Source organism: Aegilops tauschii, chromosome 2, assembly GCF_002575655.3.
Source record: "Aegilops tauschii subsp. strangulata cultivar AL8/78 chromosome 2, Aet v6.0, whole genome shotgun sequence".
Taxonomy (NCBI): Eukaryota; Viridiplantae; Streptophyta; class Magnoliopsida; order Poales; family Poaceae; genus Aegilops; species Aegilops tauschii.
The window spans coordinates 78,580,161-78,606,044 of record NC_053036.3 but is presented as its reverse complement, the minus strand read 5'-3'; the positions used below and the strand labels follow the sequence as shown (position 1 = coordinate 78,606,044).

Sequence of the window (25,884 nt, the reverse complement as noted above, 5' to 3'; positions counted from 1 at the left end):
ATAGTTCTCGAACCCGTAGGGTCCGCACGCTTAACGTTATGATGACAATTTTATTGAGTTTTGATGTACCGAAGGAGTTCGGAGTCCCGGATGAGATCAGGGTATGACGAGGAGTCTCGAAATGGTCGAGACGTAAAGATCGATATATTGGACGACTATGTTCGGACTTCGGAAAGGTTCCGAGTGATTCGGGTATTTTTCGGAGTACCGGAGAGTTACGGGAATTCGTATTGGGCCTTAATGGGCCATACGGGAAAGGAGAGAAAGGCCTCAAAAGGTGGCCGCACCCCTCCCCATGGTCTGGTCCGAATTGGACTAGGGAAGGGGGGCGCCCCCTTCCTTCCTTCTCTTTTTCCCTTCCTCTTTTCCTATTCCATATGGGAGGTGGAATCCTACTAGGACTAGGGAGTCCTAGTAGGACTCCACACTTGGTGCGCCCCCTCCTAGGGCCGACCTCCTCCTCCCTTGCTCCTTTATATACGGGGGCAGGGGGGCACCCCAGAGACACAACAATTGATCCTTGAGATCTCTTAGCCGTGTGCGGTGCCCCCCTCCACCATATTACACCTCGATAATACCGTTGCGGAGCTTAGGCGAAGCCCTGCGTCGGTGGATCATCATCATCGTCACCACGCCGTCGTGCTGACTAAACTCTCCCTCAACACTCGGCTGGATCGGAGTTCGAGGGACGACATCGAGCTGAACGTGTGTAGAACTCGGAGGTGCCGTACGTTCGGTACTTGATCGGTCAGATCGTGAAGACGTACGACTACATCAACCGCGTTGTGATAACGCTTCCGCTGTCGGTCTATGAGGGTACGTGGACAACACTCTCCCCTCTCGTTGCTATGCATCACCATGATCTTGCGTGTGCGTAGGAAATTTTTTGAAATTACTACGTTCCCCAACAGTGGCATCCGAGCCTGGTTTTATGCGTTGATGCTATGCACGAGTAGAACACAAGTGAGTTGTGGGCGATATAAGTCATACTGCTTACCAGCATGTCATACTGTTGAACCGAGTGTGGCTACGCCCGGTCCTTGCGAAGGTTAAAACAGCACCAACTTGACAAACTATCGTTGTGGTTTTGATGCGTAGGTAAGAACGGTTCTTGCTAAGCCCGTAGCAGCCACGTAAAACTTGCAACAACAAAGTAGAGGACGTGTAACTTGTTTTTGCAGGGCATGTTGTGATGTGATATGGTCAAAGCATGATGCTAAATTTATTGTATGAGATGATCATGTTTTGTAACCGAGTTATCGGCAACTGGCAGGAGCCATATGGTTGTCGCTTTATTGTATGAGATGCTATCGCCATGTAATAGTTTTACTTTATCACTAAGCGGTAGCGATAGTCGTAAAAGCAATAAGTTGGCGAGACGACAACGATGCTACGATGGAGATCAAGGTGTCGCGCCGGTGACGATGGTGATCATGACGGTGCTTCGGAGATGGAGATCACAAGCACAGTGCTTCGGAGATGGAGATCACAAGCATAAGATGATGATGGCCATATCATAGCACTTATATTGATTGCATGTGATGTTAATCCTTTATGCATCTTATCTTGCTTTGTTTGACGGTAGCATTATAAGATGATCCTTCACTAAATTATCAAAGTATAAGTGTTCTCACTGAATATGCACCGTTGCGAAAGTTCTTCGTGCTGAGACACCACGTGATGATCGGGTGTGATAGGCTCTACGTTCAAATACAACGGGTGCAAAACAGTTGCACACGCGGAATACTCAGGTTAAACTTGACGAGCCTAGCATATAACAGATATGGCCTCGGAACACGGAGACCGAAAGGTCGAGCGTGAATCATATAGTAGATATGATCAACATAGTGATGTTCACCGTTGAAACTACCCCATCTCACGTGATGATCGGACATGGTTTATTTGATATGGATCACGTGATCACTTAGAGGATTAGAGGGATGTCTATCTAAGTGGGAGTTCTTAAGTAATATGATTAATTGAACTTAAATTTATCATGAACTTAGTCCTGATAGTATTTTGCAAATTATGTTGTAGATCAATAGCTCGCGTTGTTGCTTCCCTGTTTATTTTTGATATGTTCCTAGAGAAGAATTATGTTGAAAGATGTTAGTAGCAAAGATGCGGATTGGATCCGTGATCTGAGGATTATCCTCATTGCTGCACAGAAGAATTATGTCCTTAATGCACCGCTAGGTGACAGACCTATTGCAGGAGCAGATGCAGACGTTATGAACATTTGGCTAGCTCAATATGATGACTACTTGATAGTTTAGTGCACCATGCTTAACGGCTTAGAATCGGGACTTCAAAGACGTTTTGAACGTCATGGACCATATGAGATGTTCCAGGAGTTGAAGTTAATATTTCAAGCAAATACCCGAGTTGAGAGATATGAAGTCTCCAACAAGTTCTATAGCTAAAAGATGGAGGAGAATCGCTCAACTAGTGAGCATGTGCTCAGATTGTCTGGGTACTACAATCGCTTGAATCAAGTGGGAGTTAATCTTCCAGATAAAATAGTGATTGACAGAATTCTCTAGTCATCATCACCAAGTTAGTAGAACTTCGTGATGAACTATAGTATGCAAGGGATGACAAAAGTAATTCCCGAGCTCTTCGTGATGCTTAAATCGACGAAGGTAGAAATCAAGAAAAACATCAAGTGTTGATGGTTGACGAGACCACTTCAAGTGTTGATGGTTGACGAGACCACTAGTTTCAAGGAAAGGGCAAAGGGAAGAAGGGGAACTTCAAAAAGAACGGCAAGCAAGTTGCTACTCAGGTGAAGAAACCCAAGTCTGTACCTAAGCCTGAGACTAAGTGCTTCTACTGCAAAGGGACTGGTCACTGGAAGCGGAACTACCCCAACTATTTGGTGGATAAGAAGGATGGCAAAGTGAACAAAGGTATATTGGATATACATGTTATTGATGTGTACTTACTAGTGTTTATAGCAACCCCTCGGTATTTGATACTGGTTTAGTTGCTAAGAGTAGTAACTCGAAACGGGAGTTGCGGAATAAACAGAGACTAGTAAAAGGCGAGGTGACGATGTGTGTTGGAAGTAGTTCCAAGATTGATATGATCATAATCGCACACTCCCTGTACTTTCGGGATTAGTGTTGAAACTAAATAAGTGTTATTTGGTGTTTGCGTTGAGCATGAATATGATTTGATCATGTTTATTACAATACGGTTATTCATCTAAGTTAGAGAACAATTGTTGTTCTGTTTACATGAATAAAAACCTTCTATGGTCATACACACCAACGAAAATGGTTTGTTGGATCTCGATCGTAGTGATACACATATTCATAATATTGAAGCCAAAAGATGCAAAGTTAATAATGATAGTGCAACTTATTTGTGGCACTACCGTTTAGGTCATATTGGTGTAAAGCGCATGAAGAAACTCCATACTGATGGGATTTTGGAATCACTTGATTATGAATCACTTGATGCTTGCGAACCGTGCCTCATGGGCAAGATGACTAAAACGCCGTTCTCCGGAACTATGGAGAGAGCAACAGATTTGTTGGCAATCATACATACAGATGTATGTGGTCCGATGAATATTGAGGCTCGTAGCAGGTATCATTATTTTCTGACCTTCACAGATGATTTGAGCAGATATGGGTATATCTCCTTAATGAAACAGAAGTCTGAAACATTTGAAAAGTTCATATAATTTCAGAGTGAAGCGGAAAATCATCGTAACAAAAAAATAAAGTTTCTACGATCTGATCGTGGAGAAGAGTATTTGAGTTACGAGTTTGGCCTTCAGTTAAAACAATGTGAAATAGTTTCGCTACTCACGCCACCTGGAACACCACAGCATAATGGTGTATCCGAACGTCATAACCGTACTTTATTGGATATAGTGCAATCTATGATGTCTCTTACCAATTTACCACTATCGTTTTGGGGTTATGCATTAGAGACAGCTGCATTCACGTTAAATAGGGCACCATCAAAATCCGTTGAGACGACGCCTTATGAACCGAGGTTTAGCAAGAAACCAAAGTTGTCGTTTCTTAAAGTTTGGGGTTGCGATGCTTATGTGAAAAAGTTTCATCCTGATAAGCTCAAACCCAAATCGGAGAAATGTGTCTTCATAGGATACCCAAAGGAGACAGTTGGGTACACCTTCTATCACAGATCCGAAGGCAAGACATTCGTTGCTAAGAATGGATCCTTTCTAGAGAAGGAGTTTCTCTCGAAAGAAGTGAGTGGGAGGAAAGTAGAACTTGATGAGGTAACTGTACCTGCTCCCTTATTGGAAACTAGTTCATCACAAGAAACGGTTCCTGTGACGTCTATACCAATGAGTGAGGAAGTTAATGATGATGATCATGAAACTTCAGATCAAGTTGTTACTAAACCTTGTAGGTCAACCAGAGTAAGATCCGCACCAGAGTGGTACGGTAATCCTGTTCTGGAGGTTATGTTACTAGACCATGACAAACCTACGAACTATGAAGAAGCGATGGTGAGCCCAGGTTCCGCAAAATGGCTTGAGGCCATGAAATCTGAGATGAGATCCATGTATGAGAACAAAGTGTGGACTTTGGTTGACTTGCCCGATGATCGACAAGCCATAGAAAATAAATGGATCTTCAAGAGGAAGACGGACGCTGATAGTAGTGTTACTATCTACAAAGCTAGACTTGTCGTAAAAAGGTTTTTGACAAAGTTCAAGGTGCTGACTACGATGAGATTTTCTCACTCGCAGCGATGCTTAAGTCTGTCCGAACCATGTTAGCAATTGTCGCATTTTATGAAATCTGGCAAATGGATAAACAAAACTGCATTCCTTAATGGATTTATTAAAGAAGAGTTGTATATGATGCAACCAGAAGGTTTTGTCAATCCTAAAGGTGCTAACAAAATATGCAAGCTCCAGCGATCCATCTATGGACTGGTGCAAGCATCTCGGAGTAGGAATATACGCTTTGATAAGTTGATCAAAGGATATAGTTTTATACAGACTTGCGATGAAGCCTGTATTTACAAGAAAGTGAGTGGGAGCACTACAACATTTCTGATAAGTATATGTAAGTGACATATTGTTTATCGGAAATAATGTAGAATTATTCTGCAAAGCATAAAGGAGTTTTTCAAAGAAAGACCTCGGTGAAGCTGCTTACGTATTGAGCATCAAGATCTATAGAGATAGATCAAGACGCTTGATAAGTTTTTTCAATGAGTACATACCTTAACAAGATTTTGAAGTGGTTCAAAATGGAACAGTCAAAGAAAGAGTTTCTTTCCTGTGTTACAAGGTGTGAAATTGAGTAAGACTCAAAACCCGAACACGGCAGAAGATAGAAAAAGAATGAAAGTCATTCCCTATGCCTCGGCCATAGGTTCTATAAAGTATGCCATGCTGTGTACCAGATCTATTGTATACCCTACACTGATTTTGGCAAGGGAGTACAATAGTGATCTAGGAGTAGATCACTGGACAGCGGTCAAAATTATCCTTACTGGAATAAGGATATGTTTCTCGATTATGGAAGTGACAAAAGGCTCGTCGTAAAAGGTTACGTCGATGCAAGTTTTGGTACTAATCTAGATGACTCTAAGTCTCGGGCTAGATACATATTGAAAGTGGGAGCAATTAGCTAGAGTAGCTCCATGCAGAGCATTGTAGACATAGAAATTTGCAAAATACTTACGGATCTGAATGTGACAGACCCGTTGACTAAAATTATCTCACAATCAAAACATGATCACACCTTAGTACTCTTTGGGTGTTAATCACATAGCAATGTGAACTAGATTACTGACTCTAGTAAACCCTTTGGGTGATGGTCACATGACGATGTGAACTATGGGTGTTAATCACATGGTGATGTGAACTATTCATGTTAAATCACATGGCGATGTGAACTAGATTATTGACTCTAGTGCAAGTGGGAGACTGAAGGAAATATGCCCTAGAGGCAATAATAAAGTTATTATTTATTTCCTTATATCATGATAAATGTTTATTATTCATGCTAGAATTGTATTAACCGGAAACATAATACATGTGTGAATACATAGACAAACAGAGTGTCACTAGTATGCCTCTACTTGACTAGCTCGTTAATCAAAGATGGTTATGTTTCCTAGCCATAGACATAAGTTGTCATTTGATTAACGAGATCACCTCATTACGAGAATGACGTGATTGACTTGACCCATTCCGTTAGCTTAGCACTCGATCGTTTAGTATGTTGCTATTGCTTTCTTCATGACTTATACATGTTCCTATGACTATGAGATTATGCAACTCCTGTTTACCGGAGGAACACTTTGTGTGCTACCAAACGTCACAACGTAAATGGGTGATTATAAAGGTGCTCTACAGGTGTCTCCAAAGGTACTTGTTGGGTTGGCGTATTTCGAGATTAGGATTTGTCACTCCAATTGTGGGAGAGGTATCTCTGGGCCCACTCGGTAATGCACATCACTATAAGCCTTGCAAGCATTGTGACTAATGAGTTAGTTGCGGGATGATGTGTTACGGAACGAGTAAAGAGACTTGCCGGTAACAAGATTGAACTAGGTATCGAGATACCGACGATCAAATCTCGGGCAAGTAACATACCGGTGACAAAGGGAACAACGTATGTTGTTATGCGGTCTGACCGATAAAGATCTTCGTAGAATATGTGGGAGCCAATATGGGCATCCAGGTCCCGCTATTGGTTATTGACCGGAGACATGTCTCGGTCAGGTCTACATAGTTCTCGAACCCGTAATGTCGTGGAATTGTCACGGCAGATGTCCTTGAGCTAGGACTTAGTCGTGGAGCCATCGCAACTAGGAAGCTTGAAGGGGTTATGTGGGACAAGGAATACGAGGGTTTATACTGGTTCGGCCCCTTACGGTGAAGGTAAAAGCCTACGTCCAGTCTGGGGTGATATTGATTAGGGTTACGATTGCCAGGAGCTAAACAGCTATGCCCGGCTCTCGATCAGATTGTCGTCGCCCTTAAACCGTTGCCGGGTCGTCCCTTTATATAGGGAGGCTGACGCCCAGCAGCCCTTAGAGTCCCGGCCAGCTCATAAGAGTGTCCGGCTCGGACTCTAAGCTATACTTGTCTTACACTACAAGTTTTACTATAATAATGATTGTAACTACGGGCCTTAAGCCATATCCGGGTCTCAGCCCATCTCTGGCCCATCGTCTTGAAACTTGGCTCCGGGCTTCTGGCAACGACCGTACGAGTAACCCGGCCCCTCCTGGCGGGTGACTCTAAGGTCTATATCCTCAACACGTAGGGTCCGCACGCTTAACGTTACGATGACAATTTTATTGAGTTTTGATGTACCGAAGGAGTTCGGAGTCCCGGATGAGATCGGGGATATGACGAGGAGTCTCGAAATGGTCGAGACGTAAAGATCGATATATTGGACGACTATGTTCGGACTTCGGAAAGGTTCCGAGTGATTCGGGTATTTTTCGGAGTACCAGAGAGTTACGGGAATTCGTATTGGGCCTTAATGGGCCATACGGGAAAGGAGAGAAAGGCCTCAAAAGGTGGCCGCACCCCTGCCCATGGTCTGGTCCGAATTGGACTAGGGAAGGGGGGCGCCCCCTTCCTTCCTTCTCTTTTTCCCTTCCTCTTTTCCTATTCCATATGGGAGGTGGAATCCTAGTAGGACTAGGGAGTCCTAGTAGGACTCCACACTTGGTGCGCCCCCTCCTAGGGCCGGCCTCCTCCTCCCTTGCTCCTTTATATACGGGGGCAGGGGGCACCCTAGAGACACAACAATTGATCCTTGAGATTTCTTAGCCGTGTGCGGTGCCCCCCTCCACCATATTACACCTCGATAATACCGTTGCGGAGCTTAGGCGAAGCCCTGCGTCGGTGGAACATCATCATCGTCACCACGCCGTCGTGCTGACGAAACTCTCCCTCAACACTCTGCTGGATCGGAGTTCGAGGGACGTCATCGAGCTGAACGTGTGTAGAACTCGGAGGTGTCGTACGTTCGGTACTTGATCGGTCGGATCGTGAAGACGTACGACTACATCAACCGCGTTGTGATAACGCTTCCGCTGTCGGTCTACAAGGGTACGTGGACAACACTCTCCCATCTCGTTGCTATGCATCACCATGATCTTGCGTGTGCGTAGGAAATTTTTTGAAATTACTACGTTCCCTAACACGATTCTTATGTGAAAAAGTTTCAGGCTGATAAGCTCGAACCCAAAGCGGATAAATGCATCTTCATAGAATACCCAAAACAGTTGGGTATACCTCCTATTTCAGATCTGGAAGCAAGAGTAATTGCTTCTAGAAATGGGTCATTTCTCGAGGAAAAGTTTCTCTCGAAAGAATTGAGTGGGAGGATGGTGGAGACTTGATGAGGTTATTGAACCATAACTTCAACTAGTGTGTAGCAGGGCACAGGAAGTTGTTCCTGTGGCACCTACACCAATTGAAGTGGAAGCTTATGATAGTGATCATGAAAATTCGGATCAAGTCACTACCAAACCTCGTAGGACGACGAGGATGCGTACTACTTCAGAGTAATGCGTGATCCTATCTTGGAAGTCATGTTGCTAGACAACAATGAACCTACGAGCCATGGAGAAGCGATGGTGGGCCCGGATTCCGAAGAATGGCTCGAGGCCATGAAATCCGAGAGAGGATCCATGTATAAAAGCAAAGTATAGACTTTGGAAGAAAAACTTGGTAGTCGTAAGGCTGTTGGGTGCAGATGGATTTTAAAAGGAAGACAGACAATGATGGTAAGTGTCACCATTAAGAAAGCTCGACTTGTCGTTAAGATGTTTTCCGACAAGTTCAAGGAGTTGACTACGATGAGATTTTTCTCACTCGTAGCGATGCTAAGAGTCTGTTGGAATTGTATTAGCAGTTACTGCATTATTTATGAAATTTTGCAGATAGGATATCAAAACATTGTTTCCTCGACGATTTTCTTGAGGAAAGGTTGTATGTGATACAACCAGAAGGTTTTTGTCAATCCTGAAAGATGCTAACAAGTATGCAAAGCTCCAGCAATCCTTCTAAGGATTGGAGTAAGCATCTCGGAGTTGGAATGTATGCTTTGATGAGATGATCAAAGATTTTGGGTTTATACAGAGTTTATGAGAAACTTGTATTTCCAAAGAAGTGAGTGGGAGCACTATAGAATTTCTGATGAGTATATGTTCTTGATCAGAAATGATGTAGAATTTCTGGAGAAACATACAGGGTTATTTGAAAAGTGTTTTTCAATGCAAAACCTAGATTAAGCTACTTGAACATTGAGCATCAAGATCTATAAGGTTAGATCGAAAACGCTTAATAGTACTTTCAAATGAATACATACCGTGACAAGTTTTTGAAGGAGTTCAAAAATAGATCAACAAAGAAGGAGTTCTTGGCTGTGTTACAAGGTGTGAGTATTGAGTAAGACTCAAGACCTGACCACAGCAGAAGAGAGAGAAAGGACGAAGGTCGTCCCCTATGCTTTAGACGTGGGCTCTACAGTATGCTATGCTGTGTACCGCACATGAAGTGTGCCTTGCCATGAGTTAGTCAAGGGGTACAATAGTGATCCGGGAATGGATCACATGACAGTGGTCGAACTTATCCTTAGTATCTAGTGGACTAAGGAATTTTCTCGATTATGGAGGTGGACAAGGAGTTCGTCGTAAAGGGTTACGTCGATGCAAGCTTTGACACTAATCCGGATGACTCTGAGTAGTAAACCGGACTCGTATAGTAGAGCAGTTATTTGGTATGGCTCCAAGTAAAGCGTGGTAGCTGCATCTACGAGATGACATAGATATTCGTAAAGCACACACGGATCTGAAAGGTTCAGACCCGTTGACTAATAACCTCTCTCACAAGCGAGATATGAACAAACCCCATGGGTGTTGGATTCATTACAATCACATGGTGATGTGAACTAGATTATTGACTCTAGTAAACTCTTGGGTATTAATCACATGGCGATGTGAACTAGATTATTGACTCTAGTGCAAGTGGGAGACTGGTAGAAATATGCCCTAGAGGCAATAATAAATTGGTTATTATTATATTTCCTTGTTCATGATAATCGTTTATTATCCATGCTAAAATTGTATTGATAGGAAACTCAGATACATGTGTGGATACATAGACAACAACATGTCCCTAGTAAGCCTCTAGTTGACTAGCTCGTTGATCAATAGATGGTTACGGTTTCCTGACCATGGACATTGGATGTCGTTGATAACGGGATCACATCATTAGGAGAATGATGTGATGGACAAGACCCAATCCTAAGCCTAGCACAAGATCGTGTAGTTCGTTTGCTAAGAGCTTTTCTAATGTCAAGTATCATTTCCTTAGACCATGAGATTGTGCAACTCCCGGATACCGTAGGAATGCTTTGGGTGTACCAAACGTCACAACGTAACTGAGTGGCTATAAAGGTGCACTACAGGTATCTCCGAAAGTGTCTGTTGGGTTGGCACGAATCGAGACTGGGATTTGTCACTCCGTGTAAACGGAGAGGTATCTCTGGGCCCACTCGGTAGGACATCATCATAATGTGCACAATGTGACCAAGGAGTTGATCACGGGATGATGTGTTACAGAATGAGTAAACAGACTTGCCGGTAACGAGATTGAACAAGGTATTGGGATACCGACGATCGAATCTCGGGCAAGTACTATACCGGTAGACAAAGGGAATTGTATACGGGATTGATTGAATCCCCGACATCGTGGTTCATCCGATGAGATCATCATGGAACATGTGGGAGCCAACATGGGTATCCAGATCCCGCTGTTGGTTATTGACCGGAGAACGTCTCGGTCATGTCTGCATGGTTCCCGAACCCGTAGGGTCTACACACTTAAGGTTCGATGACGCTAGGGTTATAGGGAATAGATATATGTGGTTAACGAATGTTGTTCGGAGTCCCGGATGAGATCCTTTATGTCACGAGGAGTTCCAGAATGGTCCGGAGGTAAAGATTTATATATGGGAAGTCCTGTTTTGGTCACCGGAAAAGTTTCGGGTGCTATCGGTAACGTACCGGGACCACCGGGAGGGTCCACTAGGTGGGGCCACCGGCCCCAGAGGGCTGCGTGGGCCAAGTGTGGGAAGGGACCAGCCCCTAGGTGGGCTGGTGCGCCTCCCACAAAGGGGCCCAAGGCGCAGGGAAGGGGAGAAGGGGGAAACCCTAGGCTCAGATGGGCCTAAGGCCCACCTAGTGGTGCGCCCCCCTCTCTCCACCCTTGGCCGCCCCTCCAAGTCCCATCTAGGGCTGGCCGCACCCCTTGGGGGGGAACCCTAGATGGGGGCGCAGCCCCTCCCCCTCCCCTATATATAGTGGGGGTTTTGGGGCTGCCATGAACATGAGACTTCCTCTCTCTTTGGCGCAGCCCTACCCCTCTCCCTCCTCGTCTCTCGCAGTGCTTGGCGAAGCCCTGCTGGAGTGCCACGCTCCTCCATCACCACCATGCCGTTGTGCTGCTGCTGGACGGAGTCTTCCCCAACCTCTCCCTCTCTCCTTGCTGGATCAAGGCGTGGGAGACGTCACCGGGCTGCACGTGTGTTGAACGCGGAGGCGCCGTGGTTCGGCGCTTAGATCGGAACCAACCGCGATCTGAATCGCTACGAGTACAACTCCTTCATCCGCGTTCTTGCAACGCTTCCGCTTAGCGATTTACAATGGTATGTAGATGCACTCCCCTTCCCCTTGTTGCTAGATTACTCCATAGATTGATCTTGGTGATGCGTAGAAAATTTTGAATTTCTGCTACGTTACCCAACACTTCTCCACCAGTCCGATGATTTCCTCCATATAATCCTCGCGTGTAGACTTGATTTCTTCCTCCAGTTCCGTGATCTTGGTCAATGCCTTCTTCAGATCTATCATGCCTGCGCACATTTGGTCCTCCTGGCGATGAATGTGCTGGTTTAACTCCTGGATGAAAGCTGCAATTGATCTATCCTTCTTGGTGCTGATCATCTCCCGTTGCTCATCTCGGCGCCCACAAATCTGATAAATAGTATCCTTAAGCTCCTTGTGGTAAACTTCTCCAATGCGTCCCATAGTGATGTGGGTTGCCATGCTCTTTCCTAAACTCCAGGTTGGTGCATCAAAGGAAAACTCTATAGGCTCAGTGACTGGCATGAACGTCCTTCCTGGAACTTGAACTTGAATCATCCAGCGCTCCTCTTCTGGTAGTGTGGCATTGTAGGTTCTGGTGAAGCTTGGAATTCCGATGTTCAGGTATCTAGTGACTTCCTTCAAGTGGCGTCCAAATGGTGTATCTTCATCCGGTTGCATGGACTTGTTCCTTGCATCCGCCATTCCTAAAAGAGTAGAAAATGGAGAGGAGTCAGAAATGAGAAGAGAGTAGTGTTCTAGGGTTTAAGCTTAGTGGTCGTGTCCTACAGTCAGCGTGTGCTCTGATACCATCTTGTAGTGACCAGACCTCAAACAGTCTGATCTACTGTGCACCAGTGTCATCCCTGGATAAGTAATGCTGACACGCACAGTACTCGAAGGATTTATAACAGAGTAGCAGTCACACACTTATTACATCGAGTGTCTCAAAAGAGAACTAAGTATGATAAATATGGCTTAAGGCCATCTAAAAACGATAACAGCGGAAGACTTGGAAGGTAAGTGAGTCCATCAACTCCAACGGCATCACTGAGTATAAGACCACGACCTAAGGCACCTTACTCGTCGTCTGAAAAGTCTGCAACATGAAACGTTGCAGCCCGAAAACGGGTCAGCACATGGAATATGCTGGCAATATAACACATAGAGAGTAATGAACAGAATAAGGCTATACTACATGCATATTTGCCTGGTGGAAAGCTCTATGGTTACAGTTTTTGCGAAAAGCCAACTTTTCCCTACTGCAAAGGAATAAAATTTTATTTAACTATCATGGTGGTTGTTGAACATTGAGATGGTTGACAGCATCTCAATCCCAATTAAGAACGTGATTAACCCAATCAAATTAAATTAAGTAACATGGTGATGAGATTCACATGATAATCCAAGAACTAGATACTCAAGATGTCCATAACCGGGGACACGGCTAACCATGATTCGTTTGTACACTCTGCAGAGGTTTGTGCACTTTTCCCCACAAGACTTGATCTCCTCCGTTGAGATTCTCGCACTACATGGTGTTTGAGAAACGGATGACCGAGACACAGTCTTTCAGAAGCATTAACTCTAACCCCGGGTAGACAGTACCAACCTACATCCCCTACATCTGCTAGCCTACCACTGGAAGAGGTCATGCAACCTACTCAACTATGCTAGAGCCCATAATAGCTTGTGGCTGCACACGGAAGTTTCTAGCATGAATAATCTTATGATCCCTTTGAGCCTGGGTGGCGGTCCATAGGATAATCACACGGAACCCCAGGATTTCCAAAAATACAGGCAACACTGGATTCTCCAGGTGCCTCAATCCACCCAGATGTGAGTTTAAGTTGCCACCTTAAGTTTAACCATTAATTAACAATCTCACAACTGTCATGGAAAGATCTCTCAAACCCAATCCACGTCTACTAGCATAGCATAGCAATATGAGCAAACTTAGAAGTAACTCCCAAAGGTTTGATAACAAAATAGGTAATAGGTACTACCTCATCTACTTCCCGATACCCACAATTTAATCATATCCTAATCATGCAATGTTTGAGGATTGGTCTAATGCAATAAACTGGGTAGTAAAGAGGTATGATCAAAGTGTTACTTGGCTTGTTGATGATCCATGAAACCTAGAGATTCGAAGTAGCAAGCAGCGCACTCCGGGTACACTATCGCAAACAAACAAGCATACAGTAAGCACTCATCTAATGCACAGGTAAAACTCAAATAAAAGATCTAACTAGAAAGTTCAACTTATGAGCTCCTGTTTGCAAAAAGAATCAAATCAAACGAAGCAACGAAAGTCAAACGGCGAAAGAAACAAGCTTCGTTTACTAATGTGGATCTAAGTCAAATTTTACAGTAGCAAAAACTTGTTTGAGTTGGTTAAACGGAAAGAGAATTTCGAGACGAAACTCTAGGCGCTTGAATCGCCTGATTCCGATAAACGAGCGAAAAGTTATACTAGAACGAAAATCGGATCAGAAATCGCCATCTGGAATAATCGCGGAAAAATCCGAGAAAAAGAAAAACTGACGAATAGTTTATCGAACGAACGTTCGTTAACTGTAACTAAACGATGAATGCGTTCGTTAAAACGAAAGAACGAGCGAACGCTCGCGAAAAAGACTAAACCGAAAAAAACCAAACCGATCTAAAAAAATAAACCGGGGTTTCAAAAAGAACTGCACGGTTTTTCCGGCGAAAACCGGCGCGACGCCTACCTCGGGTCCGGCGGGGTTCGGGAGGCGGCGTGGGGCGGCGGGGCTGCGGGTCCGGGCGGCGGGTGGCGGCGGGGTCGACGGGTGGCGTCGGGCGGCGGCTTCCCAGGGCGGCGGCCTTCGGCGACGGCGGCGGCGGTTGGTGGCGTGGGCGGCGGGGTCGGGGTGGGGAACGAGGTGGCGGGGCGGGGTACTTATAGGCTCGGGGGGGGCGTCCGACTTGGAGAAGGGGGCGACCCCGGGCGGCGGCGGCGGCGTCGTCCCGGACTCCGGCGGGAGTCCGGCTCGGCCACGATTCGGGCGAGGCGGCGCAACAGGTGGGCCGGCTGGGCCTTCGGCCCAGTTCGGTCCGCGGGCGATTTTTTTTTAAATTACGCCGAACTAAAATAAATCCTAAATAAATAAATAAATATCTAAAAATGCCAAAACAAATTTTCACCGTCTAATTAAAATAATTAGAACGCGATGAACATTTTCTTGGCCCTAAAATGCAATTTTTGAAAACATGCAAATTTTTCTAATGCAAATAAAATGCAATAAAATAAAAAATCGAATATTTGATTTTAATATTTTTCCTCCAATATCTCAATTATTTTGGAGAAGTCATATTTTCTCCTCTCATATACTTTTATATGAAATATTTTTCGGAGTGAAAAATAATTAAAACCAAAATCCTTGTTTCATAATTTGATGAAAATCAAATATGAAAACCGGGAAATCCCCAACTCTCTCCGAGGGTCCTTGAGCTGCTTAGGATTTCGAGGATTAGCCAAAATGCAATAAAATATGCTATGCAATGATGATCTAATGTATAACATTCCAAATTGAAAATTTGGGATGTTACAGGCTGATGCTTCAGCGGGAGGGGAAGGGGGCGCCACCGCTTCTGTGGAGTCCATGTGGGGTTGACGAAGGTCCTCGCAAAAGAAGAACCGAGCAAGACAACGGTTGTGTATGCCGGCGTTGCCTCGGCCGTGGCCTTCATGGGACCCAGGCGGCGGCGGCCTCGCATGTTCTACTTCTCCTCGATGATGGCGGCAGACACGGAGGCGCTGGCCACCGACTCGTGGCTCTCCGCGCACCCTTCTTATGCCTCTGCTTGCATGGCGCGACAGCAGGCACGGGCGGCGCGATTGCATACACGGGAGGCGCGGTATGACGCGTCGTCGTCGACGACAGCGACGACGCCCATGTCGTCGTGCTTCCCGTCGTGCTGGCATGAAGCAACTCACTACTCCTCATCGAGCTGGCCTGGAGCGGCGAGTTGCTGAACCATGCGCCGTCTTGGGGCGACAACTGGCTCCGTCGGGCTAGGCGAGGGAGGTGGAGCAGTGAGTTGCCTCGCTGGTATCCAACGGGTTCGGCGGGCCACCCAGCCGGCTTGTATGCCAAAGAACTGCTCTTCGGAAGCCATCAGAAGAGTGGAGAAAATGGTGAAGGAGGAGATGGAGGAGCGGAGGAGGGGTGCGATTCTCGTTTAAATAGAGGGCTGGCGGAAGGAGCTTGGCCGACATTGCATTTAATGCCGGCCTACTCATGAACGGACGTGTGGTCGGAGTAGGCTTCTCGGCTTCCAGACGGGTTTAATGGAGGTGTATGAATGCGGCAAGGAGGCGTGTTCAGCCGGACGTGCAGCGGGCGGCGCCCTCGGCCGGCGCGCCGCTTCAATGGCGGAGGCAGTAAGAGGTCGCGTCCGTCCTGAGCCGCCTTCAATTTGTAGCAGCGCGCTCTACGGCGGCATGAATGCGGGCAGCTGGCGTCAGGCGGGAAGCGTGCACAGAGGGGGAGGGGTTTTTGGTGGGCCAGAGCGGTCAGAAGCGGGCTTGGATCGGTTCGGACTCCCGCAAGCCTCCCCACTTTGTCTCCAGTTTGTGGGAGAAAACACGTCCAGACCGCGCCGTGGACCGATACATGACCGTGTTGGATGGCTTCCGTGGTTCGGGCAGTTGTAGAAGGTTTGAGAGTTGGCGTTGAAGATGCCCTCATAGATAAAGGAGTATTTTTTAATCGGATGGCCTTGAGATTATAATGCATGTAATGGGGTAGCTGAAACCTTGCGATTGCTTTCAACCAGCTCAGAAAGATGATTAGTTCGGTTTCATTTGCTCATTGCCAGAGAGGCAAACAAGGTGGCACACACACTATAGCTAGAAAGTCTCTAGATTGACAATCTGTAATTTCTTGGGATGATTATCCTCTTATTTTCTCTTAGCTGAACTTGTTAGAGATGTACTAACTATTATCTGAGTTAAATAAAGTGTGCCACAAAGTTCAAAAACAAAAAGTGGATAGCTTTTGTTACCGACAAAAAAAAGTTATGGGCCTTTGAATTTATTGTAACTTATCAATCATATTTGATCCACGAGTAGTAGTACAGTATAACTAACTGTCTCAGAAAAACGCAGTACGACTAACCAATACTACTCCTTCCGTCCCATAATATAACATGTCATTACATCCAATGGGACGGAAGGAGTAGGTTTGACCAATGACATAAACCTCATCAGCCAGATCAAACACCCCTAAACATGCATAATTGATTGATGAATTGAGCTAAGAACATTTTACCTTCGGCAAGAAAGTAAAGGAACAATGGATTTATAGGCCCTAACAAATGATGAATCAGTGAATACGAAGAACTAGCCCATGGTTCGAGCAATACAATGAGAGTGACGGTTCCATCACAGGCCGGCTTCGTCACAATCGCACGCGACAACTTCATCCCAAGGTGAGGTTTCTAACTTGATGTATGCAACTGAATTTCTGCGACAACTTCCTGTACCAACTGTGTAATTCACTATAAAATCTAATTTCTAATCATTTGTGCACATGAAGACATCGTGCACATGTATATTCCTTCGAATTCCCCTCCAATAAATTATCTGTTGTAAAATATATTAAAAAGTCCTTATTTGATATACATGATCAACTTCATTTATGGATGAATACTTACAAAATTATAAATTCAAAGTACAACATATTTATATTAGAGATACTTACAACTTATTTTTGTTGATATTAAATTTGTGTTCATTTAAAAACTGAAGGACATACAAAGAAAGAAAAAAGAAAAATGGGCACTTCCTTGCCTCTATGCGGAGGTGGGTTTTAGTGCGCAGGTGTGGCCGGTTTTCAACCGACCTCTATATCTTTTGCGCTAACCCCCCCCCCCCCCCCCCCCCCCCTAAAAAAGTGATTTTGGATGTTTTTATAGAAACAGTTTTGAAAAATACCAAACAGTTTGTATAAATACATGAAAACATTTGTGAATAACATGGTCATTTTTACTAAAAATATGAAAACTTTTTACAAACGACATGTATACAATTTTAAAATAGGGGAACTCTTTCTGAAGAACATGAACATTTTCCAAAAGGATTGGACACTTTTCAAAAACACTATAAAATTTTAAAGGCATGAATACATTTTAAAAAACTTCATGATTTTTATATATTAAATAGGAGAACACTATGTAAAAGTACACGGAATTTTTCTAAAATAGCAAAGAACTATTTTAACTACATGAATATCTCTTAAAAGATGAACACTTTTTTGAATTACACAGGGATGTTTTCACCAGGCGTGAACACTTTCTAAAAATCATCAACAATTTTCTTACCATAAAAATATATGTAATGATAAGCTGAATATATATTATTTCGGGATTTGATGAAAAGAGTAAGGAAATTACTGGTAATGGCCCGCGCCAAAAATATAGGTCAGGTAGCATCCTGTTTTATATGTTTTCGTTTTCTTTTGTTTTTTTGGTTGGTTTTATTTGTTTTTCCCTGTTTTCCTAGTTTTTTTTTTCATTTTACTTTGGCTTTCATTGGTTTTTGTTGATTTTTCTTTCTTCCTTCGTTATATTTGTTTTTATTTGCTTCTTTCTTGGTTTTCTTCGTGTTTTTCCTTTCCATTTATTTCTTTGTGGTTTTATCACTTTTTTTTTGAACTGATCTCTACTTATTCTTGGTATACAATGTACATTTTTAGAGCACATGTGAGAAAAAATTCCGATACGTGAATAGATTATTTAAAATACACGTTTTTGAATAGTTTTTAAAATACACAATAACATATGCAAAAATAAAAACTGTACAATTTTTTAGTGGGAATAAATATTTTCTCAAACTAGCAAACTTTATTTATATATTATATGAACATTTTTTAAAATTCCACACACACTTTTTTGCAAACACAAAAATTTCTCTAAAATGTCACATACATTTTTAATGGAAATAAATATAAATTTTTCAACATACATGGACATACTGTTACATTGTATATAGCACTTTTTTAATGTCACGGTCATTTTTTTGAAACGTGGGAACATTTCCATAGAATATCACATACATTTTTTAATAGTATGAAACATTTTTTACACTACGCAAACATTTTTTGTTACTCCCTCCGTCCGAAAATAAGTGCCCCAGATTTAGTACACAGTGTTTTTTACTAAATCAATGACACTTATTTTGAAAAGAGGGAGTACGTTGTTTACTCATTTTTCAAAAAAAAAATTGCATGTGTCTTATTTTTTAATGTGAAAACTTATTTTCTTTGTCACAAACATTTATGTGAAAGTCATCCCATTTTCTTAAACTGCATAACACATATTTTTATAGTATGTTAACATTTTTTAAAGAGGGAGTATGTTTCGGTCTACTTGACACGTACGTGATGCCTATATTCATGATCATGCCTAGATATTCTCATAACTATGCGCTTTTCTATCAATTGCTCGGCAGTAATTTGTTCACCCATTGTAATAGATGCTATCATGAGAGAAGCCACTAGCGAAACCTATGGCCCCCGGGTCTACTTTACATCATAAAAGTTTCCGATCTACAATTCTAGTTTAATATCTATTTTATTTTGCAATCTTTACTTTCCAATCTATACAACAAAAATACAAAAAATATTATCTTATTATCTTTATCAGATCTCACTTTTGCGAGTGACCGTGAAGGGATTGACAACCCCTTTATCGTGTTGGTTGCAAGGTTCTTGATTGTTTGTGCAGGTACTAGGTGACTTGCGTGTTATCTCCTACTGGATTGATACCTTGGTTCTCAAAAACTGAGGGAAATACTTACGCTACTTTGCTGCATCACCCTTTCCTCTTTAAGGGAAAACTAACGCATGCTAAAGAGGTAACACCTACCTATTATGGTATTTTCATAGTCATTCCGAAATATAGTCATACAACTTCCATCACCATTCATTACATGATTAGAGATATTTATTACCGCCATTGCACGACTGTAAGATATCTATCGTGCTATTTACATGGCTTGTCCGTTTTTATGTCTCTAGATCGTTGCACATATCTATACATTACCAAAGGCATTCAATAGATGTTTTTGCATCATGTTTATTATCAATTGAGTTTTGAGTATAATTATTGTATTGATCACTGTGTTAGAGTGTTTCTCCTACCTTGTGAGGAATAAAAGAAGAGCCAAAGGCCAAAGAAAAAAAGAGACACAGAGGCCCACAAAAGAAAAAGGATAAAAGAGAGGGGGCACGCTACTATACTTTTCTCATACACATGTGTTTCAAAGTAACACACTACATTGTCATATAGAGAGTTTTCATATACTTCATGTTTGCATACTAGTTGGGGATTATCACATTATGGAACTTGGCTTGCACATTTCTACGTTGAGCTTCCTCAAAGTGCTCTAGGTCTTCATGAGCAAACGAGTTGGAGGAACACCCCACCAGTCCATTACGAGAGCTTTCATGCATTTATATCTCTAATGCATTTGTTGCATGACAATCTATACTTCTTGCACAAACATCAATTATAAGGCCTTTTCAATGATCAACCACTTAAGGGAAACTGCCACTTGGTGCAAACCCTTGCACTTGGCGACCAACACCTTTCTAGTAGAGAGGAAGCAGCGGGCGCTAGATCACAACCTCACCCCGCCCAAGATGTTGCCTCCCCGTCCTCGCAACCCCTCCACTCCCCATCGCGATCTCCTTTGGCATGCGCTCGTCATGTCTAGCTAGATAGGTTTGCCTAGGCCTTGCAACCGTGAAACTTGAAATCCTCGCATGCGTGGGACTTCCCGTGCATGGTTCAACCATTTGTTCCGCCGCTAAGATGCCACCCTAAATGTAGGGCAAACTATTCTAATGCTTTTTCTTAGCACTGCTATATACAAAACCTACCTAACATGCTAGATACACTTAGGAATTGTGTGTCAGCATTAGCATCGGAGTAATGATATGTTTGTCGTGTGGGCTCGGGAATGCAAAAGTCTTTCCCTTTTGCCAATCCACTACGTTGTGTGCAGAACTACTCTACCCATAAAAAATCTAGCATTTTATTTGCTTGTGCGATATTAGTCATCGCTATTTAATATTTATTGAATAAGAAATCAATTTTAAAATATTTTAATATATTTGAATTCTTGGTGACAAGATCTTTAAAACAAGGTCAATCTTGAATTCCTTTTAAACAAGTTTAAATTTCGTGGAACATATTGTACTCACAAAAACACATTTCACTCGTTTATTTCACTCATCTAAAAAAAAGATTTCACTCCTTTCAAAAAAAGATTTTACTCAATTCAAAATAATAATTTCACTTCTTAAAACTGATTAAATTCATTTCCAAAAAATGATTTTACTTGTTTCAAAACAATGGCTCGCTTTATTAAAATAGATATTTCACTCATTAAACAAAAATGATTTCACTCATTTCAAAATTCATATTTCACTCAGTTCAAAACAATTATTTCAATCAACTAAGGAATTCACTCATTAAAAAAACTGATTTAATTCATTTTATTTAACACATTTCACTCATTTCAAAATACAGATTTCACTCATTTCAAAATACAGATTTCACTCAATTCAAAAGTTAAATTCACTCATTTTAAAATACCGATTTCAATCAATTAAAAAATCCCTCATTTAAAAAAATGATTTCACTCATTTCAAATGGCATTCACTCATTTCAAATGATGATTTCACTTATTTAAAAACACCTATTTTACTCATTTCAAAAAACTAATAACGTTCATTTCAAAAACATGTTTTCACTCATCTAAAAAATTGATTTAACTTCAAAAAAATAGTTTCTCTCATTTAAAAAAATATTTCACTCATTTTGAATTTTTTTCACTATTTCAAAAAATTTGATTTCACTCATTTGAAGAAACTAATTTCACACACTAAAAATAGAATGAGTGAAAAGTGGATTGAGACATTGAAATTGTAAGATGTTTGAAATGTATCCAAAATTAATCTTGTTCTAAAAGTCTTGGTGCCCGAAGTTCAAATATTTTAAAAGAAAATGAAAACCACATTTGAGTTTAAAAGACATGAACCAACCATCTAAACTAAACTATTAAAAGACATCAACATTGAGTGAAATGAATAAATTAACCAACATGTAGAGTAACAGAAAGCAACACTTACGATCTCGATGGTTGACGCGCCCAATGCCACCATGTCTCCACTAGGTGAATCGCATCGCAAAACTTCATGACGAAGCTGCAGATGGTGTACCACCAATGCGTTAGTAACTTCATATTGCGTGCATGGATGTCGTGCATGTTGTAGGGCGCGAAGTTCTTTCGCTCACGAAACTAAGAGGGTGCTTGGATCCAAGGGACTTATTTTAGTCTGACTAAAAATAGTCTCTTTAAGAGGCTAAAGTTCCAAGCACCCCTGACTAAAGAGGGGCTAAAACTAGTCTTGAGACTAAAATTTTTTAGTCAGGGGTACCCTTACTAAAATATGGATTAGTCCTCTCTCTCCTCATTTAACTCCTCTCCTTTAATACAGGCGAGTTCTGGATTGGAGGGTTTGGAGGATAATAAATGCTCATTAACTTGATTTTAGTCTCTTTAGTATTTGGATCCAAGCATGGGTGAGGCTAGCAAGTTTTAGTCCCACTACTTTTAGTCATGGGACTAAAACGTATCCAAGCACCATCTAAACATACAAGCTTTGCCAAAAGGCCAGACCCTTGCTCATGCCTACAAAAAGTCATAAAAAAGGCCAACTGCGCATTGCACAACAACTCATCTTCGTACATCAAGTACCCCGACATCGTGCTTCTCTAGAAAACAATAAGAAGTTCAAAAAACACTCAATGACATTCGACCGAACACCTGCCAGACGCGGTGTCCGCCATGGACGGCGTCGGCAGGGGGTACGGAAGTTGCGTGGTTGCGGGCGGATTCCTAGGTGGACAACGGCGTAGTCCAAGGCCGGCAGTCTCGTGGGTGGGGTTTGCAGATGTCCGAGGATGCCTTGGCGGCGGCCGGCGAGGTGCAATGGTGGCGACGGACGATGAGGGTGTGGATTAAAGAAAGAGGGAGCAATGGTGGACTGGAAGAAAAGGGACGAGAGGAGGATTTCAATGGGTCTGGGGTGTCGGGGTCCTATGTGACCGGTGTCCGTACTCCCACAAAGTCCCCCTCCCCCCTGTCTCAATTTGCAAAAAAAAATGTCTAGATCATCTCGTGGACGGATAGAGAACCGTGTTGGATGATAAAACACGCCTGCGCGGTCTAGACAGACGTGGACGGATTGAGGGTTTAGAGATGCCTACGCTGCGATAGTGCTATAGTTGCACCGTGAGGAGGAAAAGAGAGAAAGAGGAGGAGCGCCATGACACAAAGTATATTTGCATGCGCTCGGATCTCTCGTGCAGGAGAATCTCTTTCCACTTGCAACTGTGAAGCTCACCGACGCACGAGGCACGACCGAGCGAGTCAACAAAAACAGTAAAGCTGCATGTGCACAATATGCCATCCAGATCAAGATCGCCATAACTGGAGTACTTAATGACTCTACATGTCCTGGCCGAGTCACGATCGACCGGTATCATCAGATTGGATCGATGGAGATGGAGAGAGGCGCTGCGTACCTACCCATTTTAATTACCCAAGGCCAACAGGCAGTAGTAGTATAATAACCCGGCTCCAACTTTATTTAACCGCACGTTGCGAGGCCAGCAAAATATCAGTTGCTTGCCCTTCACCACGAGCTCAAGCATGCGGAGCTCCATGGCCTGCAGGTCGCCAACCATGGCGTTGGCAATGCTGCTCGTCTCTGCTCTATTCTTCGTCACCTCGCATGCTTCCCTTCCTATCCCTATCCAAGCTGCCGCCGACGACTTCCTCCGGTGCATGTCGGCGTCCGTCCCAGGCAACCTTCTCTTCCCCCGGAGCTCGCCGTCGTTCGCGTCGGTCCTGGCGTCGTCCGTCCGGAACCCGCGGTTCCTCGGGCCGGCCGTGGTGCGGCCGCTCTGCATCGTCACGGCGACGAACGCGTCCCACGTCCAGGCCGCCGTCGTGTGCGGCCGCCGGCACGGCGTGCGCCTCCGCGTGCGCAGCGGCGGGCACGACTACGAGGGCCTCTCGTTCCGGTCCGCGCGCCCCGAGGAGTTCGCCGTGGTCGACCTGGCCGCCCTCCGGTCCGTGCGCGTCACCGTGCGGGAGCCGGCCGAGGCGTGGGTGGAGTCCGGCGCCACGCTCGGGGAGCTATACCACGCTATCGGGAGAGCGACCGACCGCCACGCGTTCCCGGGGGGCCTCTGCCCGACGGTGGGCGTCGGGGGCCACCTGAGCGGCGGCGGCTTCGGCATGCTGCTGCGCAAGTACGGGCTCGCCTCCGACCACGTCATCAACGCCGTGATGGTCGACGCGGAGGGGCGGCTGCTGGACAAGCAGACCATGGGGCGCGACGTGTTCTGGGCCATCCGTGGCGGCGGCGGCGGGAGCTTCGGCATCGTGCTGTCGTGGAAGGTGAGGCTGGTGGCCGTGCCGCCGAGGGTGACGGTGTTCACCGTCGTCAAGACGGCCCAGGAGGGCGCCGCGGACCTCCTCGCCAAGTGGCAGGAGGTGGCCCCTGCTCTCCCCGACGACCTGCTGGTGAGGGTGGTCGTCCAGGGGGACAAGGCCAGGTTCCAGGCCCTGTACCTGGGCGGCCGCGACGCGCTGCTGCCGGTGATGGGCAGCCGGTTCCCGGAGCTGGGCGTGAACCCGACGCACTGCAAGGAGATGTCGTGGATCCAGTCGGTGCCCTACATCTACATCGGCGAGGCAGCCACCGTGGACGACATCCTGAACCGGACCGTCGCGAGGGACTCCTCCCCGAGCAAGTCCACGTCCGACTACGTGCGGCGGGCCATCTCGAGGGAAGTGTGGGCGCGGATCTTCTCCGACTGGCTGGCGAGGCGGGACGCGGGGCTGATGATCCTGGACCCGTACGGCGGGAGCATCGCGGTCGTGGCGGAGGCGGCGACGCCGTTCTCGCACCGCGCGGGCGTGCTGTACAACGTGCAGTACATGAACTTCTGGGGCGTGGGCGGCGACGGCGCGGCGCACACGACGTGGATCAGGGACATGTACGCGTTCATGGAGCCGCACGTGAGCAAGAACCCGAGGGAGGCGTACGTGAACTACAGGGACCTGGACATCGGGCAGAACGTGGTCGGCGCCGGCGACGTCTCGAGCTTCGAGGCCGGCAGGGTCTGGGGGGAGAAGTACTACTCCAAGGCCAACTTCCGGAGGCTCGCCATGGCCAAGGGGCAGATCGATCCCCGCGACTACTTTAGGAGTGAGCAGAGCATCCCGCCACTTGTTGGCGAGCAGCTGGAGCTGACCTCCTCGAGGAACGTGCCGCACGTTGATGGCATGAATGCTGGTTGGTGGCCATTGGGATATGGGACAGGTAGTGTGGGTTCAGTCCTTAGCTCTGTCTTATCTAAATTGATGCCTAGTTTCTTTTAGACATAGCTCATTTTGTTTTACGTATTTTGTTGTCTTATTATCTACGAGTACTGCATTTGCTAGCGGAAATAATGTCTGAAATTATGGTTTGTGCTTGAATAAAACGGAGGGGATGCATCCGACCTTGTGCATGTATGATGGCATTTCGTTTCGTTTCCTGTTTTCTTATGTGCTGGTTCATCGGTTTTGTCCCGGGTTAATCATCGTTCCCTTGTAATATTGAATAATCACACGTGTTGAACTTTTTCTTCCCCATGCCCTTGGCGTCTAGGACAAATTCTTCCTTCCAGGCTTCGCCGGTAAGCATGTGGATTCGCCTCCCCTCCGCCTGCCACTTCGGCAGCCGGCGGCAGGGATGGGAATCCCGAGGCCTCCGCTGCGATTAGTGGTTTATGTTAGAATCTGTTTAGTCCTGTAGGCGCGGTGTTCTCTTATTCAAGTTTGTCTTTCGGTCTCCGATCCTCTTCGAGTTTGTCGGTTTGGATGTAGTCAATGAGATCATATGTAGATACCTGTCGCCTCCTTGAGGTGATGTGGTTAGAGTTTCTAGTCGAGTGGCGAGATTTGGTGTCAGGTGGTTCAGACTATTCACGGATTCAACAGTGACGACTGTGACTCCCCTGCACTGGTCCATAGGGGCACGTGCATGAAAAGACCTCCCAGCTGTCATCGACAAGGTCAAGCCGGCTTCGGTAGGGGAACAACGATAGCGCCATATCGACGACTCGTTCTGGTTGTGGTAGTGGCCATTTGGTGGTCCCGCAATCTTGATGCAAATT

At 44.8% G+C, this 25,884-nt stretch overlaps 1 protein-coding gene across 1 annotated transcript; it reads left to right on the top strand.

Annotated features, from left to right (window-relative positions):
• Positions 1 to 23,212: 23,212 nt before the first annotated feature.
• LOC109773465 (berberine bridge enzyme-like Cyn d 4) lies at positions 23,213 to 25,240 on the top strand. The gene has a single exon (XM_020332158.4). It carries the CDS (start codon positions 23,366 to 23,368, stop codon positions 25,103 to 25,105), a length of 1,740 nt encoding a protein of 579 aa, XP_020187747.1. The 5' UTR covers positions 23,213 to 23,365; the 3' UTR covers positions 25,106 to 25,240.
• The last annotated feature ends 644 nt before the right edge of the window (positions 25,241 to 25,884 follow it).

Coding starts and splice junctions, on each gene's coding strand:
- LOC109773465 (XM_020332158.4), top strand. CDS start 23,366: ATGCGGAGCTCCATGGCCTGCAGGTCGCCAACCATGGCGTTGGCAATG.